At 42.0% G+C, this 25,731-nt stretch overlaps 1 protein-coding gene across 1 annotated transcript in view; it reads right to left on the bottom strand.

Annotated features, from left to right (window-relative positions):
- The window catches only part of LOC113015946 (NLR family CARD domain-containing protein 3-like), a 34,579-nt gene extending 9,937 nt beyond the window's left edge, over positions 1-24,642 (bottom strand). Inside the window, exons 1-4 of the mRNA XM_026158332.1 lie at positions 24,541-24,642; positions 11,499-11,577; positions 11,132-11,336; positions 9,203-11,000 (exon numbers count right to left, since the gene is read on the bottom strand). Of these exons, the coding sequence (XP_026014117.1) occupies positions 9,203-11,000; positions 11,132-11,336; positions 11,499-11,577; positions 24,541-24,581 (2,123 nt within the window). The 5' untranslated portion in view covers positions 24,582-24,642. The remainder of the gene's footprint in view (positions 1-9,202; positions 11,001-11,131; positions 11,337-11,498; positions 11,578-24,540) is intronic.
- Between the last annotated feature and the right edge of the window lie 1,089 nt (positions 24,643-25,731).

Raw genomic sequence — 25,731 nt, 5'->3', positions numbered from 1 at the left:
TTTTGATTTATATTATTTTTATTTTGATAGTCCTATTAGGTAATGTTCAAAATAAATTATTATTTTAAAATTCATATGTTTCCTGGGCTATTGTTTTAATTTTCTGTGGTACAAGACAACAGAGAAATATTCACAGGTGGGCAGACTTGAGCAGGTGAGATACTGGAGCCTAGAAATGGAGGCTTGCCCACAGGAATTAATTAATTTGAAAAAAATAACGCGTTAAAAAAATTAACGCATTTAATCGCACTTAGCATTCCAAGCAAAGAGGAACTTTTGGCAATGCATGATTTCTTAGTATACCGATTATACTGATACGGCTACAAAAATGGAAGAATCTGAAGAAAGTGCATTGATCGGAGGCTAATTTAATTTCAAAAGACTACCAGACGGAAGCCTTGATAAAAGTGTGGTGTTGTGCAAACTGTGCAAAAAGGAGTTTGCATACCACGGAAGCACTTCAACCTTATGGTACCATCTAATGCAAAACATGTTGCAGAGCTGTTAGCACTAGCAGTCCGAGTACCAACAAAACGTGTTGGCAGCCCAAACTTGAGGACTGGCTTCAGGACCAAAATTAGTAAGTCAACATTGGACAAAATTACAAATTCTTTTGCAAAATGGATTGCTCTGGACTGTAGACCACTATCAGTTGTAGAAGATAGGGGGTTAGAAAATGTGCTACAGTTAGTGTCATATGATCCAACTTTCCAACTACCGTGTCAAAAGCTTTATGACACTGAAAAGTAAACAAAATTGGATGTATTACAGACAGCCCTGCTAATATATAGGAAGTACACTAGGAGCAAACAAGACTGGGGCAACAGAAAGAGCCAGGATGTTTCCACACGGTGGAATTCAACGTTGGGTATGGTTTCTCGTCTACTAAGGAATCAAGAGACTGTTTTTACTGCTTTAGAAAAACAAAAGCACAAGCTACAGTTGTTGCCAAAAGTTTTGAGAATTACATAAATATTGGAAATTGGAAAAACTGCTGTTTAAGTTTTTATAATAGCAATTTGCATATACTCCAGAATGTTATGAAGAGTGATCAGATGAATTGCATAGTCCTTCTTTGCCATGAAAATTAACTTAATCCCAAAAAAACTTTTCCACTGCATTTCATTGCTGTCACTCAAGGACCTGCTGAGATCATTTCAGTAATCGTCTTGTTAACTCAGGTGAGAATGTTGACGAGCACAAGGCTGGAGATCATTATGTCAGGCTGATTGGGTTAGAATGGCAGACCTAACATGTTAAAAGGAGGGTGATGCTTGAAATCATTGTTCTTCCATTGTTAACCATGGTGACCTGCAAAGAAACGTGTGCAGCCATCATTGCGTTGCATAAAAATGGCTTCACAGGCAAGGATATTGTGGCTACTAAGATTGCACCTAAATCAACAATTTATAGGATTATCAAGAACTTCATGGAAAGAGGTTCAATTCTTGTTAAGAAGGCTTCAGGGCATCCAAGAAAGTCCTAAAGAGGATTCAGCTGCGGGATCGGAGTGCTCAGGAATGGCAGCAGGCAGGTGTGAGCCCATCCGCACGCACAGTGAGGCAAAGACTTTTGGAAGATGGCCTGGTGTCAAGAAGGGCAGCAAAGAAGCCACTTCTCTCCAAAAAAACAACAACAGGGACAGATTGATCTTCTGCAGAAAGTATGGTGAATGGACTGCTGAGGACTGGAGCAAAGTCATATTCTCCGATGAAGCTTCTTTCCAATTGTTTGGGGCATCTGGAAAAAGGCTTGTCCAGAGAAGAAAAGGTGAGCGCTACCATCAGTCCTGTGTCATGCCAACAGTAAAGCATCCTGAGACTATTCATGTGTGGGGTTACTTCTCATCCAAAGGAGTGGGCTCACTCACAGTTTTGCCCCAAAACACAGCCATGAATAACTAATGTTACCAAAACACCCTCCAACAGCAACTTCTTCCAACAATCCAACAACAGTTTGGTGAAGAACAATGCATTTTTCAGCACAATGGAGCACCGTGCCATAAGACAAAAGTGATAACTAAGTGGCTCAGGGAACAAAACGTTGAAATTTTGGGTCCATGGTCTGGAAACTCCCCAGATCTTAATCCCATTGAGAATTTGTGGTCAATCCTCAATCCTGGGTGGACAAACAAAAACCCACCAATTCTGACAAACTCTAAGAAGTGATTATGACAGAATGGGTTGCTATCAGTCAGGATTTGGCCCAGAAGTTGATTGAGACCTGAAAAAGAAGGGCCAACACTGCAAATACTGACTCTTTGCATAAATATCATGTAATTGTTGATAAAAGCCTTTGAAACGTATGAAGTGCTTGTAATTATATTTCAGTATATCACAGAAACAACTGAAACAAAGCTCTAAAAGCAGTTTAGCAGCAAACTTTGTGAAAATTAATATTTGTGTCATTCTCAAATCTTTTGGCCACGACTGTAGTCATTTTAACTCCATCAGCGCTGGTAAAACTCCAAAAGCTGGCGACTGTCCTTAATCTTTTTAGGGACAGGAACCAGGCAGGACATCTTCCAGAGTGATGGGACTCTCTGCATTACCAGACTCGTGTTGAAGATCCGATGTAGAACTCCAGACAGCTGGGAAGCACAGCACCTGAGGGCCCTGGGCCCTGGGCTTTGCTGGAGTGGAGTCTGCCCAATTCTCTTTTGATGTTATCTGCTGAGAGGGACAGGGTGAGACAGTCTGAGGGGGCAGGAGAGGGGGGAGGAGAAAGGAGGAGATGGGAAGAGCTGGGTGTGGAGACAGGAGACGCAGGGCAGTCAAACCGATTGAAGTGCAGATTTAGGTTGTTAGCACTTTCGACGTCCCCATCCATCCCAATACCTCTCTTTTGTCTCAGGCCAGTGATGGCCCGCATTCCATTCCACACCTCCCTGGTGTTGTTTTCCTGCAGTTTGTTTTCCAGCTTCCTTCTGTAGGACACTTTACCCTCTGCAATCTTGGCTTTCAGCTCCTTCTGCACCAGTTTCAGCTGATCTCTTTCACCGTTTCTGAAAGCTCTTTTTTTCTTGTTCAGGGTTGCTTTGATGTCTTTGGTAACTCAGAGCTTATTGTTGGGGAAGCACAGAATGTTTTTTTGGGAACCACAGTGTCCACACAGAAGTTGATATAATCTGTAACACAGCCTGTCAGATTGTCAATATTGTCCTGATGAGAATCACAAGGAACATCCCAGTCAGTTGACTCAAAGCATCCCTGCAGGGTCTCTTTTGACTCCTTTGTCCATGTTGGAGGTACTTAGTGTTGACATCTGAATTATTCTGGAAAGATAACACTGAAGGATGGAGAGAGAGTTATGCTCCAACGATTACAAAGTTTCTCCACTACAGGGACAAATGAAAGATAATCTATACTTAGTGGAGGGAAAAATATGTTTTTATCTGTTAGCACTTTCTATTACAGCTAGGTAATAAAGGGGTAATAGTAGGGTAACAAGGGGACACAAGAGGGTTATTACTATGCAATTACCAAAGTCATAACTATGTAATATTCAAGTAATATCATGGCAGCAACAGTGGTTACAGTTGAGTAATATTAGCCTGACCCATGACTGACACCCTCATCACCACTGTGGAGTCATTCCGCTTCCTGGGTATCACCATCACCCAGGACCTCAAGTGTGACACCACTATCGTCTCCGTCATAAAGAAGGCCCAGCAGAGGATGTACTTCCTGAGGCAGCAGAAGAAAATTCAATCTGCCAACATGGATGATGATGCAGTTCTACACTACAATCATTGAGTTCATCCTCACCTCCTCCAACACCGTGTAGTATGCTGGAGTCACCATCAGGGACAAACAGAGACTGTAGCGTGTTGTGCGCTCTGCTAAGAAGGTGATTGGCCACAGACTCCCATCTCTGCAGGACCTATACACCTCCAGGACACTGGGGCGTACAGCTCACATCACAGCTGACCCTTCTCACCCTGGACAGAGTCTGTTTGACATGCCCCCCTAAGGCAGGAGGCTCCGGTCCATTTGGACCAGAACCTCTCGCCAAAAGAACAGTTTCTTCCCCTCTGCTGTTGGACTCATGAACAATAACCATAAGACTACCACAAACACATGACCGTATACTGTGTCATCTACATCTGTTCCATTTTTGCACTGATCATCACCTTCATTTATGTATATATCGATCTTCTTAGCACTTTTAATTTTTGTTTTTATATTTATTTAAGTGTTTGTCTTATAGTATCTTTTGCACTAAGTACCGCAGCAATTTCCTAATGTTGTAAACCTGCTCAACATTTGGCAATAAAACCCTTTCTCATACTGGTTGTTTTAAAAGGTTATTACCTGGTTATTAATATGCTATTAAAAAGAAACAAGCTGTTTTGAATTTTGCAGCTCTATATCCTGCTTATTACATAGAAACTACCACAGTTGTTTCCAGATAATAGTCACACACTTTTAAAGTTTGCTTTAATAGGTTATTAATGTGTTATTAAAGGGAAACAGGCAGTTTTGCATTTTGCAGTGCTCTATACTGCTTATTACCCTGAAACTACCAGAGTTATTTCCAGTTAATGGTCACATTTATTTATCCATCCATTCGCTTCCGCGAACCTGCGGGTTGCTGTCCAACCACCCAGCCCTGTGCTCCAAAGAACCCCGCTCCAGGCCGGACACAGACTTATGGATTCATCCATCCGTTCACTTCCGCTTATCCTTTTCAGGGTCGCGGGAGGCGCTGGAGCCTATCCCAGCTGTCATAGGGCGAGAGGTGGGGTACACCCTGGACAGGTCACCAGTCTGTCGCAGGGCTAACACACAGAAACAGACAACCATTCGCACTCACATTCACTTGCACATTCACACCTAGTGGCAATTTGGATTATCCAATTAACCTATCCCCACAAGCTGCATGTCTTTGGACGGTGGGAGGAAGCCGGAGTACCCGGAGGAACCCACGCAAACACGAGGAGAACATGCAAACTCCACACAGAAAGACCATGGCCTGATGGTGGAATTGAACTCAGGACCTTCTTGCTGTGCGGCAACAGTGCTAACCACCGTGCCACCGTGCTGCCTCACATTTATTTAAGTTAGCTTAATAGGTTATTCATATGTTATTAAGCGCCCTGACCCACTGGTGTCAAGACAACCATCTCACCCTCAACGTCGCAAAGACAAAGGAGTTGATAGTGGACTTCCGGAGGTGCAGAGAAGTACACACCCCCATCACCATCAGCGGCGCTGCTGTGGAGAGAGTGAGCAGCTTCCGGTTCCTTGGCGTACATCTGGCTGAGGATCTTACGTGGTCAGTACACACAAACAAAACAGTGAAGAAGGCGCAACAGCGCCTCTTCTTTCTCAGGAGACTGAAAAGATTCGGCATGAGCCCCCGCATCCTCAGGACCTTCTATCACTGTGCCATTGAGAGCATCCTCACTGGATGCATCATCACCTGGTATGGCAACAGCACCGCCTACAACTGCAAAGCTCTCCAGCGAGTAGTGCGGTGCTCTGAACGGATAATTGGAGGTGAGCTTCCCTCCCTCCAAGACATCTACAGGAAGCGGTGCCTGAGGAAAGCGGGGAGGATCATCAAGGACTCCAGTCACCCCAGCCATAAACTGTTCAGACTACTTCCATCAGGAAGGAGGTTCTGCAGCATCCGGTCCTGTACCAGCAGACTGAGAGACAGCTTTTTCCATCAGGCCATCAGACTGCTGAACACTTCATAGACACCTCAGCTTCACTACTGGAACTTTAACATTATGCACTCCATACTGTACAGTAATGCCACTGTTTTGCACATGTCTCACTCTGTATATTTTATTTTATTTATTTTATATATTTTATTTATTGTTTACTCTATTTAATTTGTAAAATATGTGTACACACACACACACACACACACACACACACGTAGAAAAATATTTAGTATACACATCCAGAAATACATATGCTATTATATATTGTACATATATTTATTAGTTTCAGATGTAGCCATTCTTGTATTTTGCTTGTTTACATTATTGTATTTTGCACAACTCTGTTGCTTGTGAAGCTCGCACACAAGAATTTCACTCACATGTGCTGTACCAATGTACCTGCACATGTGATGTGACAATAAAAGTGATTTGATTTGATTTGATAAAGAGAAAATGGAATTTTTGCATTTGGCAGCTCTGTTTCTTGTCTATTACACAGAAACTGCCGTGGGTAATTGAGGAATAATAACTTAAAAATGATTACCACATTATTATGTTCTTGATTGTGTCAGTTTAGATGAATCAACACAACCGAGTCACTCTAACTACCAGAAACCTTGAAGCACAGGCCGAGAGGGCAGTGTGGCAGCAATTATTCACACCAGCCTATTAATCAACGAAAGACCAAGACAGACTTTTAATTCATTTGAAAGCCTGATGCTTAGCCTTGTCCACCCCAGCTGTGAAACTCAGAAACCAGTCTTTCATCTATCGTCCACCTGATCCTCACACAGAGTTTCTGTCTGATTTCTCAGACTTTTTACCTGGGTTAGTGCTCAGCTCAGATAAAATAATTATTGTGGCTCATTTTAACATCCATGTAGATGTTAAAATGACAGCCTCAACATGGCATTTAATCTGTTATTAGACTCAATTAGCTTCTCTCAAAATGTAAAAGAACCCACCACGTTAATCACACTCTATGGCATAGAAACTGAACATTTAACAGTGTTTCCTGAAAACCCTCTCTTGTCTGATTATTTCCTGATAACATTTACATTTTCAATAATTGATTATAGAGCAGTGGAGAGTAGACTTTATCAAAGTAGATGTCTTTCTAAAAGCGCTGTAGCTAAGTTTAAGAATTTAATCCACCCATTGCTATCGTCGTCAATGCCCTGTACCAACACAGAGCAGAGCAGCTACCTGAACGCTACTCCAACAGAGGTCGATCATCTTGTTAATAATTTTACCTCCTTAATACGTACGACTCTGGATACTGTAGCCTCAAAAGGCCTCAAATGAGAAGTACCTGACTCTGTGGTATAATTCTCAAACACGTAGCCTAAAGCAGATAACTCATAAGCTGGAGAGGAAATGGCGTGTCTCAAATTTAGAAGATCATAATTTAGCCTGGAGAAACAGTTTGTTGCTTTATAAGAAAGCCCTCCGTAAAGCTAGAACGTCTTACTATTCGTCACTGATTGAAGAAAATAAGAGCAACCCCAGGTTTCTCTTCACAACCTGGGGTTGTGAAGAGAAACGCACTCTGCACTCTTCACAGGCTGACACTTTTTGTCAGCCTGGCTACAATGCGTAGCCAGGCTGACAAAAAGTCAGAGCTCTATTGAGCCAACCATCCCTTTAACATTAACTAGCAATGAATTCTTGAACTTCTTCACAAATAAAATTTTAATCATTAGAGAAAAAATTACCCATAATTATCTCACAGATTTAATATTATCTTCAGCTACTTTTAGTACCATTGATATTCATTTAGACTCTTTTTTTCCTATTAATCTTTCTGAGTTAACTTCAATAATTGCTTTCTCCAAACTTTCAACGTGTCTTTTAGACCCCATTCCTACAAAACTGCTCAAAGAAGTCCTGCCATTAATTAATTCTTCAATCTTCATCATGTTACACCTCGGGAGTGAGAACGGGCTGGCGAGGGCAGACTGTATGAATTGAGAAAAGGACCCAAAACGCAGACTCCAAGGAACAGGGAACAGAACTTGAGATGTTAACAAAAGGCGAGCCGTTTAATATGGCTGGTAGAAAAGGCACAAACAAAGGGCAAGGCAAACTGAATCAAAATTAACACAAACCTAAACTGGGGAATCTAAACAAACAATAAGAAAAACCTAGACAAGAAACTTGGAAGCATGGCATGGCATAGGAAACATGGCATGGACAACAGACGACCTGACAATCACACACTGAAAACAGAGGACTTAAATACACAGGAGGTGATTAGGGGAAGTGGAGACACATGAGGAAACAGCTGACTAGGATAAACATAATGATGCACAGGCAAGAGTAAAACTAACCGCATGAGCACAGAACACAAGACCCCTTTTCAAAATAAAACAGGAAACATGCAGACTTAGACACGACAACCAGAACTTGACAACATAAGACACGGACATGAAACGCATGAAGAGCAGGGGAGATTTAACATGGTTGGAAACGGAGGGGGAAATAATAAGAACTAGAAACACTTAGGCATGATAATACAAACTTGATAACATAAGACACGCAGCATGAAACACGAAGGGTGAGGGGAAGCTTAAATACAGGGGAAGAAAACACAAGGAGTCTAATAACCAAATGAACTTAGATAACCTAATGAACAAAATAAACTCAAACTTAAAACGCTGGGTCAAAAGACCCAGGACCATGACAGAATGGGAGGGACAGCCAGCAGTTTTCAGGCCCCTCTTCTGTGGAACCAGCTTCCAGTTCGGATTCGGGACAAAGACACTATCTCCACTTTTAAGATTAGGCTTAAAACTTTGCTTTTTGCTAAAGCATATTGTTAGGGCTGGACCAGGTGACCCTTAATCCTCCCTTAGTTATGCTGCAATAGACGTAGGCTGCCGGGGATTCCCATGATGCACTGAGTTTTTCCTTTCCAGTCACCTTTCTCACTCATTATGTGTTAATAGACCTCTCTGCATTGAATTGTAACTGTTCTCAATCTCTGTCTCTCTTCCACAGCATGTCTTTATCCTGTTTTCCTTCTCTCACCCCAACCAGTCACAGCAGATGGCCGCCCCTCCCTGAGCCTGGTTCTGCCAGAGGTTTCTTCCTGTTAAAAGGGAGTTTTTCCTTCCCACGTTCGCCAAAGTGTTTGCTCATAGGGGATCATATGATTGTTGAGTTTTTCTCTGTATGTAAAGTGGCTTGCAAAAGTATTCGGCCCCCTTGAACTTTCCCACATTTTGTCACATTACAGCCAAAAACATGAATCAATTTTATTGGAATTCCACATGAAAGACCAATACAAATTCCAATAAAATTGATTCATGTTTGTGGCTGTAATGTGACAAAATGTGGAAAAGTTCAAGGGGGCCGAATACTTTTGAAAGCCACTGTATTATTGTAGGATCTACTGTACAATATAAAGTGCCTTGAGGCGACTGTTGTTGTGATTCCGTGCTATATAAATAAAATAAAGTTGAATTGAATATTCTTTTGTTCAAAAAAATACTTAAAGACTAAACGCATGATCACATATTTACTTACAGGGCTTTGTCGGAGGCTTTGACCACTGGCAGCAGCCTCTGAGGAGCCTCATCTGAAGCAGAGTATTTCTTCAGGTCAAACACATCCAGATCTTTTTCTGATGACAGTAAGATGAAGACCAGAGCTGACCACTGAGCAGAGGACAGTTTAGCTGTCGAGAGACTTCTTGATTTCATGCACTTTTGGATCTCCTCCACTAGAGAATGATCATTCAGTTCATTCAAACAGTGGAACAAATTGATGCTTTTCTCTGCAGACAGATTCTCACTGATCCTCTCCTTAATATACTGGACTGTTTTCTTATTGGTCTGTGAGCTACTTCCTGTCTGTGTCAGCAGCCCTTGTAGAAGAGTCTGATTGGTCTGCAGTGAAAGACCCAGGAGGAAGCGGAGGAGCAAGTCCAGGTGTCCATTTGGACTCTGTAAGGCCTTGTCCACAGCACTCTGGTGGAGATAATGGAGTTTTGGTTCATTCAATAATTTAGATTTCTTGGTGATTGTTTGTTGTTCTTCCAGCAGATTGACTGCAGAGTTGATGAAGGTCAGATGGACATGAAGAGCAGCCAGAAACTCCTGAACACTCAGATGGATGAAGCAGTACACCCTGTCCTGGTACAGTCCTCTCTCCTCTTTAAAGATCTGTGTGAACACTCCTGAGTAGACTGAGGCTGCTTTGATATCGATGCCACACTCTGTCAGGTCTGATTCATAGAAGATCAGGTTTCCTTTCTGCAGCTGATCAAAAGCCAGTTTTCCCAGAGACTCAATCATCTTTCTGCTCTCTGGAGTCCAGTGTGGATCTGTCTCAGCTCCTTCATCATACTTGACCTTCTTCACTTTGGCCTGAACCACCAGGAAGTGGATGTACATCTCAGTCAAGGTCTTGGGCAGTGTTCCTTTCTCTCTGGTTCTCAGCACATCCTCCAGAACTGTAGCAGTGATCCAGCAGAAGACTGGGATGTGGCACATGATGTGGAGGCTTCGTGATGTCTTGATGTGGGAGATGATCATGTTGGCCTTCTTATCTCTGAATCTCTTCCTGAAGTACTCCTCCTTCTGTGGGTTAGTGAACCCTCGGACCTCTGTCACCATGTCAACACAGTCAGGAGGGATCTGATTGGCTGCTGCAGGTCGTGTGGTTATCCAGAGGTGGGCAGAGGGAAGCAGTTTCCCTCTGATGAGATTTATCAGCAGCACATCCACTGAGGTGGACTTTCGAGGGTCAGTCAGGATTTTAGTTTTATGGAAGTTCAGAGGAAGTCGACACTCATCCAGACCATCAAAGATGAACACAACCTGGAAGTCTTCAAAGTTGCAGATTCCTGCTTCTTTGGTTTCAGTAAAAAGGTGATGAACAAGTTCTACCAAGCTGAACTTTTCCTCTTTCAGCACATTCAGCTCTCTGAAAGTGAATGGAAATATGAACTGGATGTCCTTGTTGGCTTTGTCTTCAGCCCAGTCAAGGGTGTATTTCTGTGTTAAGAATGTTTTCCCAATGCCAGCCACTCCCTTTGTCAGGACTGTTCTGATTGGTTTATCTCTTCCAGGTGAGGCTTTAAAGATGTCTTCTTGTCCGATTGTTGTTTCTAGACTGTCTATTTTCCTGGATGCTGTCTCAATTTGTCTGACCTCATGTTCATCATTGACCTCTGCAGTCCCTCCCTCTATGATGTAGAGCTCTGTGTAGATCTGATTCAGAAGGGTTGTTTTTCCTGATTTAGCAATCCCCTCAGAGACACACTGAAACTTCTTCTTCAAGAAAGACTTAAGATTTGGTTCTAAACCTCCCATGGGAATTCCTAAAGGAACAAATGAATGAAAGTCTACATTTAGAATTTATTATGTGCACATGCATGCATTTTATTCCATCTTTGAGACACTGGTAAATGTCTCATTCATGAGGCAGGTTAAATTTTTATCTATCTCTTACTGCTCAGCAGACGGTTAGCCAGCTCCACCTGCTTCATTCTCCTCAAGAAGTCTAGTGTGATCTTCAAAAATGCCTCACTGCTGCTCCTCTTCCGCTCATCATCCTCCATCTGAGAATGATGAGCAATTGGGTAATCTGGACTCAGAACCTTCTGTATCTTCTTCAGCTCATTCTTTATGAAAATGATGATGTTGTCCTCCAGCAGCTGGAACAGAATACTTTATGAATGACCCAATCAGACTGAAATCATGGAGCCAAATATCAGATCCATGTTGGACACATTGACTACCCACTGGTCTACAAAGAGCAGCATGGAGATGACCCTGAACAGAATAGATGTAAAAGTAGTTGTTGTAGATGTACAGACCATAAATATGGAGTCCAGGTCTGTTTGATGCTGCTGGGCAGACTGACTACTGGGAACCTCTGAGCTCTCCTGGTCCACTCTGTGGGGGAATCACAAAAAATTAGATTAAGTACAGAGTCACTATTCAGCCATAGAAATGTTGACAAAGACCATGATTTAGATAGCTCCCCATATTTCTAAATGTCTACTACTTCAGCTGCACTAAAAATCCACAGCTCTGCTTAGTGTTGTAATTTCAGTCTTCCAACTTTTTTTTTCAGCTTCCGGCACCGCTCCGAGCTGGCAGCCAGTATCAGCAGCTCCGACCTGACCGAGTCCTCAGTGTTGTATGTTGGAGCAGCAGTTTATCGGCAGCTGAGAGGAAGAGGTTGGATAAACTCATCAGGAAGACCAGCTCTGTTCTGGGATGCACCCTGGACCCAGTGCAGGTGGTGGGAGACAGAAGGACTCTGGCCAAAATAACATCTCTGATGGACAGTCTCCCACCCCATGCATGTAGATGTTGCTGAATAGCTCCATAGCTCCTTCAGTGACAGACTGCTGCATCCTAGATGCATGAAGGAGCGTTTCCGCAGGTCCTTCCTCCCTGCAGCTGTCAGACTGTACAATCTGAACTGCTCCCAACAAACATAGATGTTTACATCAATGCTGTAACTGCAATAAGTTAGTTAATTAACCAATTCGCACTACAACCTGGTTTGCCTCTTACCTGTAATTATTTTTATTTAATTTAATAACTGTACAGTACTCTCTGTTTATAGTAACCATTGTCCTTAATGTAAATATGTAAGAAAAATTGTGTATGTTTCTGTTCCGTGTCCTGTGTACTGTTTGTTTGTATATTTGTCTTTTTGGCTGCTGTTACAACCAAATTTCCCCTTGTGGGGCAATTAAAGGATTATTCTATTCTATTCTCTATTCTAACTAAAACCCAAAATCAGTTGCTAACAAATCCTCTTTTGGAAAAACAAACAATCACCCGTTTAATATATGAATAATTCCTCCTTCAGCTCAACAACCTTAGTTTAAAAAAAAGATAATTTTGGCTCCCAAACTTAATCATCTGATATGTTTTGGCTACTACTACTACTACTACTACTACTACTACAACTACTACTACTACTACTACTACTACTACAGAGTTGATAACTGTCTCCTACTCACCCACTTCCTGGTAGTCAACCATATACATATCTAAGAGGTTGAAAACTCAGTGTTTTGTCACAAAAGAACCAGGGAGAGGTCCCTGTATGAAAGCTTACCACTGACAAAGGTTTCATCAGATCAGAGTAGAACGCACATTGTGAATTAGATAAGACTATTGTAAATGGTAAATTTACCATAATATACAGAGCAGCTCCTTTTAAAATGCACAGTTTCACAGTTGTTTTACCAGTTCGAATTAATTTTTTGTTTGATATTTCCCTGTTAATTTAAAAATTAATGTATATATATAAAAACACCCAGCACGCCCCTGCGGGCGGTTTATCCTTCAAGCTCGGGTCCTCTACCAGAGGCCTGGGAGCTTGAGGGTCCTGCGCAGTATCTTAGCTGTTCCCAGGACTGCGCTCTTCTGGACAGAGATCTCCGATGTTATTCCCGGGATCTGCTGGAGCCACTCGCCTAGCTTGGGAGTCACCGCACCTAGTGCTCCGATTACCACAGGGACCACCGTTACCTTCACCCTCCACATCCTCTCGAGCTCTTCTCTGAGCCCTTGGTATTTCTCCAGCTTCTCGTGTTCCTTCTTCCTGATATTGCTGTCATTCGGAACCGCTACATCGATCACTACGGCCGTCTTCTTCTGTTTATCTACCACCACTATGTCCGGTTGGTTAGCCACCACCATTTTGTCCGTCTGTATCTGGAAGTCCCACAGGATCTTAGCTCGGTCATTCTCCACCACCCTTGGGGGCATCTCCCATTTTGACCTCGGGACTTCCAGGTTATACTCGTCACAGATGTTCCTGTACACTATGCCGGCCACTTGGTTATGGCGTTCCATGTATGCCTTGCCTGCTAGCATCTTGCACCCTGCTGTTATGTGCTGGATTGTCTCTGGGGCATCTTTACACAGCCTGCACCTGGGGTCTTGCCTGGTGTGATAGACCCCAGCCTCTATGGATCTTGTACTCAGAGCTTGTTCTTGTGCTGCCATGATTAGTGCCTCTGTGCTGTCTTTCAGTCCAGCTTTGTCCAGCCACTGGTAGGATTTCTGGATATCAGCCACCCCCTCTATCTGCCGGTGGTACATACCGTGCAGGGGCCTGTCCTTCCATGATGGTTCCTTGTCTCCCTCCTCTTTCTTGGGTTTCTGCTGCCTGAGGTATTCACTGAGCACTCGGTCAGTTGGGGCCATCTTCCCAATGTATTCTTGGATGTTCCTTGTCTCATCCTGGACTGTGGTGCTGACACTCACCAGTCCCCGGCCCCCTTCCTTCCGCTTAGCGTACAGCCTCAGGGTGCTGGACTTGGGGTGAAACCCTCCATGCATGGTAAGGAGCTTTCTTGTCTTTATGTCAGTGGCTTCTATCTCCTCCTTTGGCCAGCCTCTTACCCCAGCAGGGTACCTGATCATGGGCAGGGCGTACGTGTTGATGGCCCGGATCTTGTTCTTACCATTCAGCTGACTCCTCAGGACTTGCCTGACCCTCTGCAGGTACTTGGTGGTTGCAGCTTTTCTAGCGGCCTCTTCATGGTTCCCATTCGCCTGCGGGATCCCCAGGTACTTGTAACTGTCCACTATGTCTGCAATGTTGCCTTCTGGTAGTTCAATCCCCTCAGTTCTGACTACCTTCCCTCTCTTTGTTACCATCCGACTACACTTCTCCAGTCCGAACGACATTCCAATGTCATTGCTGTATAGCCTGGTAGTGTGGATCAGTGAATCGATGTCTCGTTCACTCTTGGCATACAGCTTGATGTCATCCATGTACAGGAGGTGGCTGACATCTGCTCCGTTCCATAGTCGGTATCCGTAGCCAGTCTTGTTAATGATCTCACTGAGGGGGTTCAGGCCTATGCAGAACAGCAGTGGGGACAGAGCATCTCCTTGGTAGATCCTGCACTTGATGGTGACTTGTGCTATGGGCTTGGAGTTGGCCTCTAGTGTTGTGCGCCACATCCCCATTGAGTTCCTGATGAAGGCTCTTAGGGTCCCATTGATCTTGTACAATTCTAGGCATTCCAGTATCCAGCTGTGGGGCATTGAGTCATAGGCCTTCTTGTAATCAATCCAGGCAGTGCACAGGTTGGTCAGTCTGGTCTTGCAGTCTCGGCTGATTGTTCTGTCTACCAGTAGCTGGTGTTTTGCGCCTCTGGTATTCTTGCCAATTCCTTTCTGTGTCCCACTCATGTATTGACCCATGTGCCTGTTCATCTTAGCCGATATGATGCCTGACAGGAGCTTCCATGTAGTACTGAGGCAGGTTATTGGTCGGTAGTTGGAGGGGACCGGTCCCTTCTTGGGGTCCTTGGGGATCAGGACCGTCCGGCCTTCAGTTAGCCATTCCGGGTGTCTCTCGTTAACTAGCAGCTGGTTCATTTGTGCTGCCAGACGCTCGTGGAGTGCAGTCAGCTTCTTCAGCCAGTAGGCGTGAACCATGTTGGGCCCTGGTGCTGTCCAACTCTTCATACTGGAGACCCTTTCTTGGATATCTGCCACTGTGATGGTTACTGGACCCTGTTCAGGGAGGTCGCTGTGGTCTGCCCTCAGATCCTCTAGCCACTGAGCATTGCCGTTATGGGTTGCATCCTTCTCCCATATGCTCTTCCAGTATTGCTCCATCTCCAGCCTTGGTGGTGCTGTTCTCTTATTGTTCCCTTGCCACTGAGAGTACACCTTTGCTGGTTCTGAACAGCTGGTTTATTCTCCTGCCTTCTATCTCTCTGGTGTACCTCCTCAAGCGGCTGGCCAAGGCTGTGAGTCTTTGCTTGGCAGTTTCCAAGGCCTCAGGTATGGACAGCTTGCTGTATTTCTTATGCACCTTATTTGTCTCACCTTTCTGCAACTCCGTTAGTTGGCTAACCTCCCTCCGTGCTACTTTGATCTTGCCCTCTAGCCTCCTTCTCCATGGAGGGTACTGCGCCTTGTGGCTGTTCAACTTGTAGCCAAGCATCTCACTGATCACTGCTGCCGTATTGTAGATCAGCTTGTTAGTGTCGGTAATCGTGGTTGTAGGTATTTCCCGTAGTGCTGCATTAACATCATCTAGCAGACCTTCTGAGGGTACTTCACGTAATCTTGGTAACTGGCTACGGGGGATCCAGGTTTCAAGCTTGGCCATGATCCTATTTTTCAGGTCAGTTCCTCTCGCACTTGGGGCTATGTACCCAATCTCGGGTGCGGGTGATGATATCGCCCCCTTGACCTGGCGTCCTGACTCCTCCTTGCCGTAGCATTTGTGTTGTACCTCGTCAATCTCTAGCTGTGAGAGCAGTCCCTTCTTTCGAATGTTGGAACACTGAGCTACTAGTTGTTTCGCCGTCATTGTGGATGTTGGGTATCGAAGAATCCATAGGTCCCTCATCCTATTCATGTAGCCCCTTCCGCCGGGGTTACTTGCGTAGTAGCATTCCAACAACGCCCTGTTTTCGTCCCTTGCCCACCGATGCCTTCTTGTTCCAGTAGCCCACTTTTCGTCAGGGTGCCCTGGTTCCTCAACACCTGACGCGGACCTTGTTGATCCGGGCGACGTCCGAGCCGGCATGCCTTCATATTTATATGTCTGCGGTAGGCTTGGATACAGACGCCCCAGGCAGGAATCGAACTTGCGATCCTCTGTTCCAAAGGCATGTAGTCTAACCACTACGCTATCCAGCTGCTATCCAGCTATATATATATATATATATATATATATATATATATATATATATATATATATATATATATATATATATATATTCTATTCTATGAATATACAACAATTGTTGTGTGAAATTAACTTTTTTTTTGTAGATTTAACAGTTGTGAGTTTCATTCACTGTAAATCAGTTTACATATTTTGGATGTCTACTGTATTTTTTTACAGGAAGTCCCTGGTAACCCCAGCTGCCAGAATTTTCCTGTAAAATCAGCACTTTTTTTTTTTTACAGTGTGTCTATCCTGTTTTCCTTCTCTCATCCCAACTGGTCGCAGCAGATGGTCGCCCCTCCCTGAGCTTGGTTCTGCCAGAAGTTTCTTCCTGTTAAAAGGCAGTTTTTCCTTCCCACTGTCGCCAAAGTGCTTGCTCATAGGGGGTCATATGATTGTTGGGTTTTTCTCTGTTTCTATCATTGTACAATCTACTGTGCAATATAAAGCGCCTTGAGGCGACTGTTGTTGTGATTTGGCGCTGTATAAATAAAATTGAACTGAATTGAATTCTTTCAAAGTTGCTGCTATCACCCCAAATCTGGAAAAAAAAAAACAGGTCTAGATCCCAACAACCTTAATAACTTTCGTCCTATCTCCAATCTCCAATTTCTCTAAAAACATTTTGAAAAACATAGTTGCTTCACAAGTTCTTCTACACCTAACCAACAATAACCTTTATGAACAGTTCCAGTCTGGTTTCCGTCCCTCTCATAGCACCAAAACTGCTCTTATAAAAATAACGAATGACCTTCTTATGGCAGCTGTCTCCGGTCTCCTCTCCATCCTTATTCTTCTCGATCTGAGTGCAGCCTTTGACACCATCTCTCACTCCATCCTTCTCAGCAGATTGGCTTCTATTGGCTTTTCTCATACCAGGCTAGCTTGGTTCAAATAATACCTGTCTGACCGCACTCAGTTCATTCGATTAAAATCCTTCACCTCTCAGCCTTTTCCTCTGTCTACTGGGGTGCCCCAGGGATCTGTCCCCTCCTTTTCATTATTTACCTCCTCCCACTTGGGCATATTTTCCATGAATATAATATTCAGTTTCACTGTTATGCCGACAACACCCAGCTTTACCTATCCACCAAACCCGACTCTACTCTCCCTCCACCCTCCCTCACCCTCTGCTTAGCTGAACTTAATTTATGGTTTTCAATACCATCAATAATGTTACTCGCTCAGCATATTTCCACCTCTGTAACATCAATCGCCTCAGCCCCTTCCTCACTCCACATGCTACTGCTATCGTTACCTTGTTACCTCTCAGACTGACTACTGTAACTCACTCTTATTTGGCCTTACACAAAAATCCATCAATAAGCCTCAACGTGTCCAGAACTCTGCTGCCCGTATTATTACTAGGACTCCCTCTACCCATCACATCACTCCTATTCTGAAGCAGCTTCACTGGCTCCCGGTCAAATCTCACATTAATTTTAAAATACTACCCCATACAGTACATTTAAGGCTATTCATTCTCTCTCCCCACCATTACTTTCTGACTTGGTTCAGATCGCCACCCCATCCTGGTGCCTTAGATCATCCTCCTCCCTATCTCTTTCTGTTCCTTCCTCTTGTCTTGTTTCTATGGGGGGCAGGGCTTTTAGCTGCTCTGCACCCCGACTTTGAAATTCCTTAACCACAGACCTAAGAAATATCACTTTATCCCATCTTTTTAAGTCCAACCTCAAAACCCACCTGTTTAAAATTGCCTACTACTTATAACCTATCCCTGATCTTAAACTTTCTATATGCTACTCTCATTATTGTTTATATTTCATGTTTTTTATGCCTGTTTTATTTGTCGTACAGTGTCCTTGGGTGTTTTGAAAGGCACTTTTAAATAAAATGTATTATTATTAATAATAATAATAATAATAATAATAATAACAACACATGTTTGATTAAGCTGACTGTGAAATTGTAGAAGTCAAGTTTTTGTGACGATAGGTGACACACTAAATTGGAACTTTTAGAAACTGGAAACTAGTTTACAGCTGTGTGGGGTCAGCAACTCTGTCTTTATCTAAACATAGTGATACATTTCTGTTAATGAGTCTTCATAATTAACCTTTGGACACAAATTATATAAAGTTTTTCACTTGATTCCTTGTACCTGCATGATGGATGTGAATGAAACTTGAACCAAAGTACTGGAAAGCTGTGAGATCCTCTCTTTTTTCCTTGAGATGTGCACAGTGCAGGTTTTACCACTTTGGGAAAAAAATGCTAGAGGGGATGCCATGTGTTTTGTCCAGAGAAGTGGCCAATTATCATGAAGCACCTGTTACTTTCTCTGGAAAAACATCTTTAGCCAGATAGTGTGAGACTGTTGATGATTTCAGTGCCTTTGTGAACTGGATGGATCCGCATCAAGGGCATAGATTTGGCATGAATGAATCAGAATCAGAATCAGAATCAGAATACTTTATTGATCCCTGGGGGAAATTATTTTTTGTTACAGTGCTCCATTTTAAACCAACATTAAGACAAGACAGACAATACGCTAACTAACTGGATGGAATGGAAGGGACATGTCCCCACCAATATCCAGCGATTATTGAATTGTCTCCACCAAGAATTTGATCTCTTCGAGTAAAGAAAAACAAACCAGATAGAAAGAAAAAAAAAACGATCTGTCATCGTCTCATTCACCCAGCGGTGCAGAAAGAGTTAAATTACGTTCTCTACTGGAGTCCTACCTCATGTGCCAAATATGGCCAATGTGATTGGCTGGGCCTTTCAGGGAGCTCTGTTTAGTTTTAGCAGCGGCCGGTGTTGTGCCAGAAAGTGATTGTCTGATTTCCGGTATTTACCAAAAACTGATGGCTCACATGTATACTGCTATAAGTAACTTCTTGGGCTATAATATGTGAAACATATGTCAAATGCATCCCTCATGGATGACATAAAGTCATCTGGAGCCACAAACAACATTTGTGTAACAAGGTAGAAGCTGCAATTAGTTTTTGGCAGTGACTTTTATATAACCTTTATGCAATTACAAAAACTCTCATTAACATTAAAATGTCTTTTGTAAGTTGGCCAAGAGGACAGCAGAAATGGCAGCAAATATTACAATAGTAATTATTTTAAGTGGGGATAAAGGACCGGATTGGTTATAATGTCAGTACAATAACACAGAGTTGTAAAGATACTTGAAAAAACAGATAATTTTTTAAATTCTATATATAACCCCTTTATAAACGCTGTTCACCGTTCTATTTACATACATAAAGATATTACATGTAAAAAATACACGGAAACATTGGAAATCAGTTTTTGGCCGGCAATCAATTTTTGGCACAACACCTGGCAAGCCTGCGCTGCCAGGACCTGCAAGGAGGAGGGGAGGATGGCAGCAAAAAGGAAGAACCTGGATATAAGAAAGCATTTTTCAAAGAAACCTGTAAGTCACTTAAAGCCAAGTTAACTCATAAAATGTCAGTCATAATAACGTTACAGGCTATGTTAGGCTTTGGCCCACATCAGTCTAAAATTGTACGTGTTTTGGAAACTAACTGCACAACAGGCAGCACTTTTAGTTATCTCGGTCTCAGAGTAGCATTTCTAATTTTGATTGAAACTGTCAGAGAAAATGGGAGCCTCGAGCAAGCCAGGATATTAGTTTACAGAGGCTGTTAAAATTATATGTCTAACGTTAAAATGTTGGTGACACAATAATTTCATCCTAGTGGTACTGACATATTCATAGGGTTAATTTTTGAGACAAAATATAATGAGGTAGTCATGATTTTGCAAATATTCCACCTTGTAGTGCAGTTTGCACATTTTTCTTTAAATGACAGACACACTGAAGCTGCTACCCATTTTATTCTTATTTTCATGTATTTGTCAGGTGACAGAAGAACCAACACAAAGCTCAGAGAGTAATGGTGATACAAGATCACAGGTGAAATTGGATAATGACCTGTTGGTTCATTACTGTATTTGAAGCACATGTGTGACTGCATGCATTTCAAATGTCTCACTGTTATTTATCAGGTGATAGAGACAGCTCTGCCATGTTGTAGCTTGGACAGAGGTGAAGAGGCAAGTTCACAGGTGACTGACTGATGATTTCGTGCTATACATTAACAAGAGGAGAAAGCATGTGTTTGGACACTGAGTTGTTGTGGGACATCAGTAGTCCATGTCTGTTGCTGTAACAGTAGCTCATGTTTAGAATAAAAAATCCCAGCTCATTGATTTGATCGGGGCAATAGTGTGCCCAAAATGTTTCATAATTTTTCCGAGAGATCTTTTACTTTGTGGTAATCTTAGATGAGTAGTTTTATGGACAAAAATTCACCAGGTCATTCAGTGTTCCCTTAGTGCCAAAATATAACAGATGTTGGTGTACTGTGACTGAACTAATGTTGTTAAGTCCTTAAAGTCATATTCTTTTATTGTCATGACTGTATTTGAAGCTATTTTTATTTTTGTATGATACCTGATTTATATGGAATATGGCTGAAGTAAACTGAAGCCTAAAATACTTAGTCATTTGTTTAATAGTAATTTAACATTATATAATTCACATATAAAAGTATGAATTGTAATTTTAAATGGTTTAAATGTAGAATAGCATATGTAGGAAAGTATATTTCTCCTTTTTTTTTTTATCAAGAAGCAAAGACAAAAAGGAAAAAGAAATAGGGCAGGGTTCGGTGGTTGAATCATCCAGCCCCACCAATGCCAAAACCAAATCTACGCCCTTGATCTGCATTATGCATGAACTATTCTGCAGATTGGGATGTATGTTCAGATGGTTCAATAAATTAGTTGCGTTGCTTTATTGTGCAGAGAGACAACACTATTTGCATATGATTTCTCACCGCGCTGCCTTCACTGCACCATTTACTTTCTTCAGTTCCTCTTTTTTCTACTTCAGTGTTTGAGTCATTTTATCAACAGGCAAAGTCAAACTCTTCAGTCAATATTTCCTGTTCAATCAGACATGACTTTAGCACACAGTTCTTCTTTTCTTAAATTTGTTTGAAAACTAACACCATACTGGCAGGGCTCTAGACTAACTTTTTGCCACGGTTGCACTGGTGCGCCTAACTTTTTTTCTTAGGCGCACCCAAATTTTTCAACCGCATCGCTTAAAGCCGCAGTTTTACATGTGCACTTTTTTGGGGGGGGGGGGGATTGCTGTCTGTATAGACACTATTAATTTGTAAATGATTAACTAGCAATCTTGTTAACACAAAGTTCTTTATTTGGAGCACAATTCTACAAGAGAGATAAGTTATTGCTGCAGCAGGCAGCAGCAAACAGATTGATGGTTCCGTGTCAGAGCACTGGCTATGAATTTCAGATGGATCAGGCCTTAACTTAACAAAATTTATCAATAGTTCTTTTCCCCTTTTCTTATTACCCACAGCTACATCCACTTCTGTCGGGCCTAGGCTATTCACTAGGACTGGGTATCATCACTGATTTCTATAATCCATTCAATTCCGATTCACAAGGTCCCGATTCGATTCAATTTTTCCTCAGATAGTCAGAAATATTATAATTCTGGTCATTTATCAATACTGATACATGTGAGACTTCATCAAAGGTGTGAGCATCACAGCAGATGCCTTTGTGTCAAAGTAACTAAGGATAAAACACAGAAAAAGGAGATTTTCCTGGCCTGCATGCTTTTTATAGCAGATAAACTTAAATATATTCTCCAATTTTACATAATTTTAAAAAGTTTAAATTTCTTCAGTATTGAACAACAAAAATTTGCCTCTCTTTTCCAAGGTCATTTGAGTAAAAACAAAAAAAAGAAAAAAGAGCAGCCAACAGGGCTGTAAACAACGGTAGACTGGTGGGCAATAAGCAAATGAATAATGCTGAAAACAGAGATTTGAGATGGGAAACTGTTCTTGAAGTACAGAGAGAGAGAGAGAGAGAGAGCTGTGCATGAAGTGTGACTTTATCATGGTGGAAGCATGGTGGAAAACAGCAGAAGTCAGAGGGAATTCAATACAATATTTATCAAATGTGAAGCATAGTTTTGATCTTATTTTGCTGCTGGTCAGTGAATTTTGGTTGGTGAGAGACAAAACATCCAGCTCAGAATCTAGCGCAAAAAAGACGTAAACAAAAGCGCAGACCAGACGTATCAGAATCAGCGAGCTGTCGGCTTTCAGCCCTGACGGCGTGTCCGTGTACGGGCCGAGAAAGAGAAAGCTGATTCTGATGCGTCGGGTCCACACTCTGTGTTTACGTGGAATTCATTTACCTGCTCTCATTTACTGTTTGGTGGTTGTTCAAATAGTTTTGTGAGCTTTAACCTGAGATTCTGGCATTTCTGGCAAAATACACAGTTATATTTAAAAGTCGATTCAGGTTTTCATGAATTGATATCGCTATATTCAAGCTACTCACCTCCCTCTATCCACCTGCACTTTCAAATGTAAACACAAAGGGGTCCAGCCTCTGACTATCTCTGATTGGTTTAGACCACAATAGGGGCATAATGTGTGTCAGTTGTTGACCGCACAGAGACTTTCAGAGTTGCAGATTTTTAAAAAAAAAAAAAAAATTGTACTCAAAAAGTTGGTCACATTGGTGTGAGCTAGGATTTTTTTTAGTCACACCATTAAAAAATTTGGGCTCACTTGTGACCAAATTGGTTGCACTCTTGAGCCCTGACTGGTATCAGCATCTTTCACAAACCTGTCCAAATCAATCACCTGGACAACAACTTAAAACAAAGACTCCTTAATCAAATGGCATAAAAACATACCAGCCAAAAACCAAGACAATACACTGCGCTAACAAGAGATGGTATCAATAGGTCAGTAGGGCTCAAAACAACTACAGCAAACAACACCAACTAGAATTCAAAACTGGCAAAAATCCAAAACGCAATCAGCACAACTGAACCCTTCAAGTAGCCCATAACCTGCAGGCTGCCGAGCTGCACAGTTACAGACTCACACCAACAACAGTGAGCATGAGGTACATTAGGTATTGGCTAGCCTCACTCAGAGTTACAAGGGTCAACAAGTGAACATGACTTTTGTCTAAAGTTCACATACACAAAGCAGCTTTACAGGGGTCGTCATGACTACCACATGGTGCCTTTGACAGCTGTTTGAAACATCGGCTATCTTACTCTAGAACTTTCTCAGTTTCCTGCCCACCTTAAAAGTTTGGCAAACGTTGACCTGTTTATCTGCAGTGGACTTCATCATCACAACAAGGGCCAAACCAGGGACAGCACACAAACCGAGTGAGAGTCAGAGTGATGCCAGTCTCTGCTGCACCCACCAGGTAACTCAACTCAGCAAGTCAAACAGCACAGCCTGTGTGGACAGATGGATGCTTGAAGCTTACATTTACTTGGAAAAACTAAAAATTACTGTTTCTGACAGCAGTTCAGTGAGCAGAAGATGAACTGATCTCCAACAGGCACAAAGTCAGAGAAGAAACTTTGTTTTCTACATTTTAGCAGATTATATTTTGATTTTTATGTGATGGGTTTTCAGAAAAGTGGAGAATTGTGGGGGGTTTTTAAGTTAAAAATAATAACCAGTGTTTGAGTTATAAAACTCATAGCATCAAAAATGAGTGAAAGTGAAATTTGTGCAGCAAAGTTAGTGTTACCTCCTCTAACTTCCCACAACATAAAGCACAACATGACTGATGGAAGAAAACATGAGCATGATAGAAGTTGGTGGATCAATCCAAATATAAATAATATTGATACCAACCCTGGAATTGGTATTAGGTTTATACCAGTGTGACAGGATTGATGTTTTGTTTCTGTCGTGTTACATATTGCCCAGAGTACATTTAAACAACCAAAGTTAAGTAAAAGGCCTTTAGAGACAAGTAGGCCTACATTTACATTCCAGGTCCAAAAAAACCCAGTTTCAGAATACATGAAAACTGTAAATATAAATTTTGTTCTGTTAACTTTTGTGGAAAGCAAAAATAGCAGTGATGTAGTGGTCATTAAAATGTGATAAGAATTTGCAAATTGATGAGGATTCATCTCAAATGCCATGACACACTGCTCTCCCCTACATTAGTGGATTTTCAGTTGTTTAAAAAACAATGGCTTGTTTTTAAAAGACAGTTTAAATGGGATTGAGGGAATGATGTGTTTGGACTGCAGTTTATATCCAACAACATCAAGCAGTTGAATCAAAGACTTCATGTTACTAACAGCTCACCTCTCTGCAGCAGACAGAGGCTGGACATTAAAACCAATCATGTCAGCTTTAGACTGGTCACTCTTTAATGACACACAGCTGGGTTCAGGTCCAGGTTGGTTCCTGTGAATAATGATGGTGCAATGATGTGAGTGCTGAGCTGTGACATGCAGAAGAGTCATGGACAGTTAGAGATGATCATCTCACCTCTGAGCTTTGGTCTGATTCTCATGTTCCCCACACAGAGTGGTTTTAGAGGGAGGGACTCCCTCCTCTCTGTCCTCACACTGATCCATGCTGCTGAATTCACATCCACATCAGCTCACACACACTTTCTACCTTCACCTGCAGAGGAAACACAAATCATTCATGTGCACATCAACTGAGAGCTGCTGAGGTCATGTCTGATGTGTTGGACTAACATCCACTCCATCTGAGTCAAGATAATATGAAATATCTGCTGTCACATATCAATAAGTGGATACTAACAGCAACATGCAGTGTTGACCCTCGAGTCCGTCGGGGCCTCTTCGATCGGAGTTAATCAACATTATGTTATTAATTATAAAATAAATAAATGAATATATCAAACAAATATAATTATGACAGTAACATGTTATTAGGATAAAAAAGTAAATTTCACAGTATAAATGTTCACTGTACACTGTTTCCTGTCATAACTGAGAGTCCACAGCCAGACAGTTAGCTCTGTCACAAACAGATTTCATCAGTTTACTACAAGAATGTCACAGAGAGATGATTTCACCCTCCAAATTCCCAGATCATAGTAAATGCATGTCTGCAGGTAACACTACAAATAAATGTTGTGATGAAAATAAATAGATTCAGTGAAATGATTGTTGGATTTTCTTTGTTTCGTTTGTATTATTGTAGGGTCTTTATTATATATATATATATATATATATATATATATATATATATATATATATATATATATATACACACACACATATATAAAATAGCCATCTAGCCATCTCTAGACCCAGCAGTCTTAGCTAATTATGGGCCAATCTCCAACCTTCCTTTCATATCAAAAATCCTTGAAAGAGTAGTTGTCAAACAGCTAACAGATCATCTGCAGAGGAATGGTTTATTTGAAGAGTTTCAGTCAGGTTTCAGAGCTCATCACAGCACAGAAACAGCTTTAGTGAAGGTTACCAATGATCTTCTTATGGCCTCTGACAGTGGACT

The sequence above is a fragment of the Astatotilapia calliptera genome, chromosome 23 (assembly GCF_900246225.1).
Source record: "Astatotilapia calliptera chromosome 23, fAstCal1.2, whole genome shotgun sequence".
Lineage (NCBI taxonomy): Eukaryota > Metazoa > Chordata > Actinopteri > Cichliformes > Cichlidae > Astatotilapia > Astatotilapia calliptera.
This window is presented reverse-complemented; position numbering and strand designations above follow the sequence as displayed.